At 47.2% G+C, this 10,525-nt stretch overlaps 1 protein-coding gene across 1 annotated transcript; it reads left to right on the top strand.

The window, feature by feature from the left end:
* Positions 1 to 675: 675 nt before the first annotated feature.
* Positions 676 to 955, top strand: J7T54_000740 (uncharacterized protein; the record flags this gene model as incomplete). The annotated part of the gene is made up of 2 exons (XM_051510625.1): positions 676 to 732; positions 809 to 955. 2 exons carry the CDS (start codon positions 676 to 678, stop codon positions 953 to 955), a joined length of 204 nt encoding a protein of 67 aa, XP_051358493.1.
* Positions 956 to 10,525: the final 9,570 nt, after the last annotated feature.

Genomic DNA, 10,525 nt, shown 5'->3' with positions numbered 1-10,525 from the left:
GCGTATCTATCGTGATCCTGTTATATGCGATATTTTGCCGGACTTCTGCCTTTATGGTAGGGTTCCGGGGGGATCAGGCCCGGATTCGTGCTAAGTCAGCCCCCACCTTAAGTAAACTTTATTTACTTATACGTTACCCCTCTATTTCCCCTTCTCCTTTTCTTTTTCTTCTTTATATTTATACCTACGTGTTTCCTACCCGGATTCGCGCCGCTATCGCCCTCTGCCCCTCACTACTCTAGCTAAAGATTTCAATCGTTCTCCTTACCTTCTGCGCGCATCCGGCCCGGACCCTGCCCGCACTATGTCCGACCGCTGCCCTCCTCGTCGTAGATAGGATCCTAATAAGGTCGGTCCCGCGCGTGTGCTTGACCGCTAGTGTACTTACTGCCTGAACGCCCTTGTCGCGTTTTTCTTTCTCCGTCCCGACGATCGCGAGGCCCTCCGCCTCTGCCTCACGTACTGTACGTATCCGGCCCGGTTTCGTGGCGTCTCTGTGCCAGTACTAACGTATTCCTAGTTGGTTCTGGCTCCTGCTCCGACTGTCGCTACCAGCGCGCTAGTGGCTGTCTTCCTGTGCGTATCCGGCCCGGATCCTTGCTGTGTTCTCGTCTGACCCGTTCGTAGCCTCCTCCTGGCCCTCTGGCCGATGCTGGCGCCACTATCGCTCGCCGCATGCTGCGCTGGGCTGCCAGCGACCCCGACCTCTCTGAGGTCTCTATCCTTACTGCGGTAAGTCCCGTGTCCGGCCCGGGTTATAACTATGTTCTGACATTTCCGGCCTCAAGATCTCCAGGACGCCCTCTAGGACTATATCGAGCTCCGCGCCATCGCTCGTGGCTCTGGTAGTGCGGGTTCGGCCCGAAAGCGCTCCGCCCTCGCCATGGCCGACCGCCCTGAGCCTGAGACTCCCACCAAGTCGAGGAAGACCGCCCCTGCTCCGCCCCGGCCTTAGGCCGATGAAGAAGAGGATGAGGATGAGGATGAGTTAGTGGAGGTGGGGGTGAAGGACAAGCGCCGTGTTGCCGCTAAGCCTAGGGGCAAGGGCAAGCCTGCTAGCAAGGCTCCGGCCCCCTTCCAGGGCGGATGTAAGCCGGCTCCTCGTGGTCGTGGCCGTGGCTGTGGTCCTGGCCGTGGCCGTGGACGTGGACGTGCTGCTGCTGTCTGAGTTAATTCTATACGGATCCGGCCCGGATCCTGGGTGTGTTTGGTGTGGTAGTTTAGTTTTGCTTGTGGGCTGGCCCGGCCTTGCCGTGGCAGGGTGAATTAAGTTATGGTTTTTAGTGCCTTATGTATATCCGTGCCGTATCCGGCCTAGATCCTTACGTATTCCCCGTGGGTTCCTTCTGTGCTATAGTCCTTCCTTAAGCCTTAGCGTATCTATTATTCTTCCTCTTATTCCTGGCCTCGTTTTCGTTCGTTATAGGCAAGGTCGAGCTGGCGGGCGAGTTTGAATTATTCTAGGTTAGCTACTATAAGGAGCTAATTCGTGATTTGCTATAGTCCTAGTTAGGTGTAGGCTCGTTACCGCACGTCCTATGCGGTCCTTATCTAGCCCGTTTCCGGCCTAGAAACGCTCTTATAATATAAGATTAAGTAGAAGGCGTCCTCTTTCCCTTTACCGCAGTCGTATAGTAGGGTTAGTATATCCGGCACACGCTTTCGAAATAAGAAGGCTCGGAGACCGAGGCATCCGGTCCTGATCTAGGCCGTATACGACGCGGTATATCGAGGGAGTCCTTTATAGCGGGAGATCGCTTCCTTTACGAACGGTTCGTAATTAGCCGGGTGTCTATCCGGTCCCGCCTTCCTTCTCCTAACGCGTGCCCCTTTCTCCCACCTCCTGATCCACTCCTGAGTGTAGGCTTCTTAGGCGTTACTATGGCCCTCGAGCTACTTTATAGTGTCGGCCAGGAACCGGCCCGATCCCTCGGTAGCGGGTAGTTCCCTTATCCTCCTAGTGCTTTGCTTGATCTAGGCTCTCGTGGCTTTCCTAGCTACCTTTATAAGTCCGGTCCTTATCCGGTCGTGGGCCTGGGCGGAGCGCCTGTTAAGGTAAAGATCTATAGGCGGTATTCCTGTTTCGGTCTCGAGGTGTCGTCTTGCTATATATTTGTACGCCCCGAGGACTTCCTTTAGGCACTCGGCCTAGGTCCTGTCTAGTTCCGCCCCGATTCTACGCGCCTTTCTGTTTATCTTAGTCGGGGCGTGGTAGGCATAGTATCCGTAGGCGATCGTAGGCCTGATAACCTTTGTGTAGATCTCCCTAGCCTGTAGGACTGGCATCCCCCAGGTACTGCCCGTAATCGCTAAGAGTGCGCGTCGTTGCCGGTCTATCTTCTAGCCTATTATTTTTAGGTGTGGCTTCTACGATAAGTGCCGTTCTAGCTAGAGTCCGAGGAATCGCACCTTATTTATCGGTAGAATCGTTATGTTTCCGGCCCGGATCCTGGTCGTTACCGCCGGTCTCTTCTTCTTCGTAAAGTATATAAGCTCGCTCTTCTAGGGATTAAAGATCGCCCTAAACTCTTCTGCCCACCGTTCGTAGATCCTCCACGCTATTTCGAGCCGGGGTCGGGTATCCTCCGGGTCCCTCCCGAACGCTAGGATATTCGTATCGTTTACGAAGCCTATAACCGTTATTCCGCTAACTATCTCGAGCCTATCGTATAAGGCCGTGAGGTAGAGGAGGAAGAGGACTAGGGAAAGGGGTAAGCCCTAGGGCACCCCTAATTTAGTCCGGAATCGGTCTAAAAGCTCCCCGTCGAAGTAAATCCGTGCGTTTCGGTCTATAAGATACGACTTCACCTAGCCTAGGATCTAGCCCGGAAGCCCTAATACTTCTAGGTAGTTCAGGAGCTTCTAGTGGTTAACCCTATCGAACGCCGAGCTAAGGTCAAGCTAGAGTAGGCTCGTATACCCTTTATACTCCTAGGAATCCCTAATTATATTAACTATAATTTATATCGCTCCCTTTATAGAACGGCCTTCTCTATTACCTATCTGCCCGTTTAAGAGGAGGTTCCGGGCTTCTATTGTCCCGGACACGACCTATTGTATCGCTGCTTTAAAGACCTTACCGAGGATACTTAAGAGGGAGATAGGCCGCTAGCCCTCTTGTTTAGCTTGGTCTTTTCCTGGTTTTCGTAGCGTGATCACGATTACTTCTTTAAACGCTTCCGGGAAGTATCCTAGCCGGAAACTAGCCGAAACTAGTCTACTAAGTAGTCGTTAGAGTGGCTTACCACACGCCTTAAGTAGCCCTGCTAGTATACTGTCTTTTCCGGGCGCTTTCTATGGTTTAAGCTTCCGTAGGATTACTTTAATATCTTCCTATGTGATAATCTAGGGTGGCTCCTGATCAGGTCCTGGCCGGGTCCTCCTCGTGACCGGTCTGTCCTCCCATGGCACTCGAATAGTTAGGAAGAACCTTATAGCTAGTGCCCTTGCTTTCTAAGAGTGTGTTCTTACGGTTCCTGTAGGGGTGGTTAGGTTAGGCGTTCTAGGCGGTTCCGGGGGTAATCCGCTCCGGAGCCTGGCCTATTTCTCGAATCTCTAAAGGGAGTCCCTTTTATCCGCGGCGTCTCGTAGTGCCGTCCGCTAGGACTCTCGCTATACTTCCGCTACGGTTCGGTCCCGGGTCTTATACGCTTCTTAAAGCTCCTCTTACGCTTCTTAGGTCCGGGTTCGATAATAGCGCTATAATTTCTCTTTAGCGTCTTCGACGGCTGTATATACAGCCCGGTTATACTACGGGACTAACCCGGGGAAACCCCCTTTTTTTTTCGGCGTCGCTACCCTAGCGATCTCCTGGAGTATGGTCGTGAGCTTGTGTATGCTATAGTCGAGTAGCGTTACGTTAGCCGGGTCCGGCTAGTACTCGGGCCGAAACCTGACCTATGCCTCGGCTTCTGCCCTTTTAGTGTCGAGTTTCTTCTAATTCACGCCTAGGTCGTTAGGTTTGGTGTGTTAGTTTATGCGCTATTTGTCTCCGGTCCGGATAAGCTACGGGATATGGTCTAATCCTAAGAACAGCGTAGGGCTAAGGTATCGTGTAAAGGTAGAGGGGGCTGCCTAGTAATAGTCGATTATCCCGTCCCTCTAGCCCTTAAAGATCCGGGTTAGTTCCCCTTTCGGTGTGACTAGTTAGAGCCCCTAGTTCCTTGCCTAGTCGAGGAGGTACCGTGCTTTATCCGACTCTCTTTCGTACCGGTCCTAGAGCGGATGATAGGCGTTAAAGTCTCTTATCACGATTAGGTTATTCGGGGGTTCTTTACCGCTAAGGGCGCGGGTCGGTCTCTGGCTTCCTCCGCTTTAGTCTTAGTAGATATTAAAGATCGATCTCTGGCCGATATCGACCCGGATCTAGTCTTCCCCTGTCTCGGATAACCACGTATCGAGGTTATATCGCTTGTATATATACGTGACCACTCTCCTATCTCCTCCCCACACCTTATAGTAGTTTGCCAGGGGCCGCTTTAGTTCCTATATGCTCCCTTCGATATTCGGTTCCTAGAGCGTAATTAGGTCGTATCCGGCCTAGTTATTAAGTACTATACTCGAGTTCGGTCCTTACTTATTCGTATTCTAATAAAGAATATTAAGTTCTATTATACGAAGGGGTCGGAGGAGGGTATATCTATGGTTATGCTATCCGGGGTAGTTCCGGCCTAGTTCCTGACCGGTTCCGCGTTAGCTCTTATACAGAAGTGGCCGTCGAGGCGGAGTTACGTAAGTTAGCTCCCGGAACGGGCTAGGACGGTCCTAGTCGGTAAGCGTCTGTTTACCTTCCGCTTCTTCGGGGATATAGTAAGGTCGACTAGGTCCTCGGTCTCGGTCTCTCTAGGTTCTTAGGTCCCGCGGAGGTTAAAGGTAGTATAGGCGATATTCTAGAATCGGGTCGGTCTCGTTCTATATGCGGCCAGGGCTCGGGTATGTTATTCGGCGACCGCGTGGCATACTCTCGACCAGGCCTCGTGCTTCCCTCCGCACGTAGTATAGCGCGGGGTCTCCTTATATTTCTCGTCACCCGTGGTATAGGGAACGGTTCCGCACCGGCCGTAGACTATATCCTACCTATATACGGCTGCGACGTGCCCGAACCAGTAGTACTTATAGTATTAGCGGGGTCTAATATTTTCTTCGTAAGGTTTATAGTTATGAATCTCCGCGTCGATTACCACCCCGGAATCGCATAGGCGGTTGGCCGTTTCTAGGCCGTCTACGCATAGGATAATCGTAGCCCTCGTTACGAGCCTTTTCTTCGAGTTAATCTAAGTAATCTTTACTACGTTATACGCGTTCGATCTCTTGGTTTCCTTTACTAGCTCTGTATAGCCTCTTTCGCCCCGGGTCTACTATATAGGGACTCCTTTTACCACGAGGTTAAAGAGCTTCTTATAGAGGGTGACTTCCGGCCCGAAAGCGGCCTAGACCTAGCCCGAGTTCTTCGCTATACCGTTAATATTCGCTTCGAAGGAGAGCACTATATCGCCGCTCTAGAGTTATCTAGCCCCTCGGTACCTAGGGCCACCGCTACCTATCCTCGCGTTCACTATGTTATATATATCCTTTAGGCTTCGGTTCTTAATCGAGTCGGGTGCGGCCCGGGTACGGACCGTAAGTTCGCGGTTAAATCGTTAGTGGACTGGTTTCTCCTGCCTTATCTAGGCAGGGAAGGGAGTCGTGTTCCGGTTAGTCTAGGGGTCGGGTGCGCCCCGGAGGACGCCCGCCTAAGTCTTCGGATTCTATAGCTTATTATTAATCTTCGTGAACGCTTTTTCGACCGATTTCGCTACGGATTTCTCGATTATCGATTCGATTCTGTTAGGAAGCTTGGCCGTATCCGGGGCGGGCGCGGTCAGCTTACGTCGCTCTTCCTCTAGCTCAGCCTCTAATAACTACTCTACTATATACTAAACCGTCGCTCCTAGGGGCCCTGGTATAAGACTACTGATTTTATCGAATACTTTAGATCGTATATCTGTCGGCTTTGTCACGGTTTCGGGGCTACTCTGTCTATTAAACGCGCTCGTTCTGTGGTTCGGGTGGTGGATGCTTTACTCGAGGCTAGCGCGGCCTCCGTTAACAGCCATCGGCTCCCTAGGGGTAGCGTTCTCGTCCTGGTTACGGGGCGATATCGTGCCTAGGGGGAGTTTAAGGCTGCGGACTTGTTTTTAATATTCTCGTTGATTTTAGACGCGGTTTCGTGAAGTTATGGCCGTTTTCTAGCCACGCGAGAAGTTTTGATATAAAGTTATATATTTTAACGTTTCCTAAGGGGACTCTAGAGCTTCCTAACCCTTAGGTCTTAAAGACCCCTAAGATAATTAAGGAGACTAAATCTTAGTCTACTTACCTTAAAAATCGAATTAGGAGATATAAAAGTAGCTCCTTAGTATTAATAATTAACGCTATAATATTAATAACTAAGGGTTTAAAGGTATATTAGTACGAGATAGCGTTATTAAAGATAGAGGTCTAGGATCTTCGAGATACTCACTATACCCTTAGCCGGCGCCGGAGAGAGAAAAAGACCCGCTTACGAAATAAAGGGACTATAATAGTAAAAGAAGGTCGAGTATTAATTAATCAGAAGGATATAGATTTATAGCTAGTAGCTAAATTATTAAGGAGAGGTAGTCGGGTAAGGTCGGTATAGCTAGCTCTAAGGTATTATAGTATATACGGGAAGGCCGGCTATAATTTACGAATATATTAGGGTAAGATAGAGGTATCTAGAGATAAGTATAGCGATTAGTTTAAATTAATCGAATAAGCTATTATATTTTAATTAAAGATCTTATTATAGGGATTTAGGAAATTGAGCGGTTCGCTTGTTTAGGCGATTCGCTTATCAATCACGTTATTAGTTATTATAAATATTGAAAAAGAGTACTAATATCCTTATTAAGTGCCTTATATAGCCCTATTATAGACCCTTATAATTACTTACTTAGGACCTATTATAGGGGTCTATAGTGCTTATAAATCTAGTGCTTTAATAACTATAATAATAATAACAATAAATTATACGCTCTTACGGGTGCCTCTAGCTAGCTAATAAAGCTATCTAGGCTATATAATCCTAAGGAAAAATTAAATAAAAACCTTAGCGTAATCTTCCTAATTCTAATATAAAAAATATAAAAAAAAAATACTATCTTCTATAGTACTAGTCCTATACTAGGGCCGCTTCCGCCCGCGTATTAAGATAACACCCCTAGTCCTTAACCACCCCTAGACCTTGACCACCTAAGACACGGACCCCTCTTCCACTTTATATCACATTCTAACCGCGTTTTCTCGCGTGATTTAGTAGCTAGATACTTTAAATTAAGAACACGATATTATTATACCCTTATATATAGAAATCGATATCGAAAACGCGCTTAAAGAGGTCCGAAGTAGGATCTCTTAACGAGTTGCTGCTACACGCTATGGGATCCCCCGTATAACCCTTCGATACCGATATAAAGGCGGCGAGAACGTTTAAACCTCTTATGAGCATTAATAACGCCTTTTTACCCTTAAGGAAGCCTACCTCCGCGATTAGGTCTTAACCTAGTAAGCCCTAGGGCTCCCGCTATCGTATATATAATTACGAGACTATATTACTCGAATCCTAGCTACTTAAGGCGATATATAATAACTCGGAAAACGCTAGGTTAAGGGCTTTTTACGCTGTAATCCGGAAATTAAGACCGTACGAGGAAGAGGTATGGATTCTGCCCGGATTAATAGAGTAATTACTAAGACTATCTAGTCCTTCTTTTACTTTCTCGACCTCCTAACGATCTAAGCTATCCGACTAGAGAACCGATATAATACCAACGAACACGGGACCCTCGAAGGCTAAGGACGTAACGGGCTAGTCCTTAGCTCTGTAGCTAGCTAGATAGCCTTTAAAAAGCAGCCTGGATCACGTTATTAGACTATAATAATCGAATGTATCTTAGCGACTAGCCGGGCGCTACCTCTAGTAGTTATCTTTAAAGGTAAGAGCGTATAAGCCTAATAGTTTAATAAGGAGCTTGGTCTAGAAGACTAGTACTTCTTAGTATTAACTAAGGGCTGGACCTCTAATAGCCTTATCCTATATTAGCTTAAAGAGGTCTTTATCCCTCGAATATAGCCGTCTTAGCTAGAGGCTAGGCTACTCGTTATTAATAGGCACGGGAGCTATATAACTAATGACTTTATATATATATATTATTTAAATAATATCTACTCACTCGTCTTACCGCCATATATATCGTGTCACAGCTGGTCAAGAGCGGGGACCCACCCTGCACCTAGTAGTCACGTGAACTCGCGCCTGCCTTTGCATTTTGTCGCGATCCCGACCGTCTTCTGTTATAGCTCTTCGAGCTACGTCTTATATATAGAGCCTGCCCTACCTAAGGAGTGCCTATCCGTAGCAATAGACTAGATCAGCCTAACCGAGTGTTCCCTATCCTACCTACCGACCGACCCCCCTTGATATTACGTAGCTCCTACCTATAGGACGCTAAATATAATAACCTCCCGCCCGACGCCTCTAGAGTTACCTTAGGATACGCGCGCTTTCGTAGATACCGTAGCTAGTAACCCTTCTAAATAGTTTTATTTCTATTAATAGGTATATACTTATATAGAATCCTAAGATACCTAGATTACGAACCTTACTGATTATATAGCTATACTAGAGGAGAAAACAGCCACCCTCGAAACCAAGATTATCGAGGAGAGCGCGGCTAACCGGAACCGTCTTACTTAGATAAAGGATAAGGATATATAGATTATCGAGGTAACCGTAACCGCCCGACTCGCCTAATAAGCCAGCTTATAGACCGTACGAGTAATCACTCTAGAGGCTTTAGGAACCCCCCTCGCTAAAGAGGTTATAGCTCCTTACTTAGGAACGACTCCGCCGCCTACTATTAGATCTACTACCTCCTCCTAACTATCTAAGAAGCTTCCCGACCTTAATAAGTTTAAAGGATCCCGCCCCGATCTCTACTATTTCTTATACTAAATCCACGCGAAAATAATAGCTAACGCCGACCGATTCCCTACCGCTATAAGCCGGTTAATATACGTAGCCGGTAGGCTTACCGGGAAGGTATACGCCTTAATACTCCCCCGTACTATCTTTAGAATCCTATAGTTTAGCGACTACCCCGAACTCCTAACTTATCTCGAAAACGCGTTCGGCGACCCTAACCGCGTCTAGAACGCCTAGAACCGCCTATACTAGCTCCGCTAGAGGCACTAAGACTTTAGCACGTATTTCTCGGAGTTCTAACGCCTCGCCTTAGAGGGAGAAATAGCTAATAGTAACCTAACGCTACTACTATTCTAAGGAATATCCCGTGAATTATAAGATATATTACTTTATAACCCGCCCCTTAGCTAGGAGTTTTACTAATACGCTAACTACCTATAGACTCTAGATAACCGATACCGCTAATATTAGCAATAAATCTAGCGTAGCTAACCCCCGAGACTAGCTCTATACTAAAACTAGAGACAAACCTCCCCGCGTAAGGGATATAGCCCTCCGAACCGCAGCCCTTTACGCTATATAATACCCGCCGCTATAACCGCTAACGACCCTATAGACCTAAGTAACTAACGCCGACTATAGGGCCCGAACCGGAGGGAAAATAACCTCTACTTCCGCTATAGCTCCGATAGTTACTATATTCGAGATTGCCGGAAGCTAGATACTAGACGCACTTAAGCCCGATTTACCGCTTTAAATAGCGAAGACCTGTCCCTTGCTAGATCCCCTAACTCTCCCGCGCTAGATAGTTAGAGGTTAATACCCTCCCTAGACCGCACGGAAAATAAAGTAAGCCTGCCCTAAGTCACCGGTAGGTGCTAGTAGAATATATAACTACTATCCCCGAGAAAACCGCTTAAAGAACGCTTTAAATCTCCTCGGCCGCTATATATAGCGTGCTAATTAAGGAAGAATATAACTAACGATCGAACCTAATAATTCTACTTATTAAACTACTTTTACCCGATAATATTACTTTACCCGCCCCCGTAATACTTAATAGCGGAGCTAAGGGGAAGGCCTTTATCGATAGAAGCTAGGCCGAGAACTATAACCTAAGAATATACTAACTAATATACCCGATTATAATCGAGGTATTCGATAGCCGCCCCGTAAAGAGCGGCTAGATTATATACTATATCCGTAGCCGGATACGGATAAACGACCACGAATAAAAGAATATAATATTATACGTAACCTAACTTAGAAGCTACCCGATCGTACTTAGGATACCTTAGTTAAAATAACACGACCCTCTCGTTAGCTTTAGAAGCTATATATTACGCTTTAATAGCCCGTATTACTAATAGTACTATAATATACCCGGACTTTCGTTAAAAGTTATAGCTATATATACTATTCTTACGAAAATCCGCTAGTATCTAAAGCCCGCCCCCGGACTACTAAGCTAACGCGATATCTTTCTAGTATCGTTAAGAGCCGTATCTATATATACCCGAAGGAGCGATATAAGGCTAT

This window comes from Emericellopsis cladophorae (genome assembly GCF_022114955.1).
Source record: "Emericellopsis cladophorae strain MUM 19.33 chromosome Unknown NODE_141_length_16083_cov_131_100337, whole genome shotgun sequence".
Lineage (NCBI taxonomy): Eukaryota > Fungi > Ascomycota > Sordariomycetes > Hypocreales > Bionectriaceae > Emericellopsis > Emericellopsis cladophorae.
The sequence above is the reverse complement of the archived record's forward strand: the minus strand, read 5'-3'. Positions and strand labels throughout refer to the sequence as shown.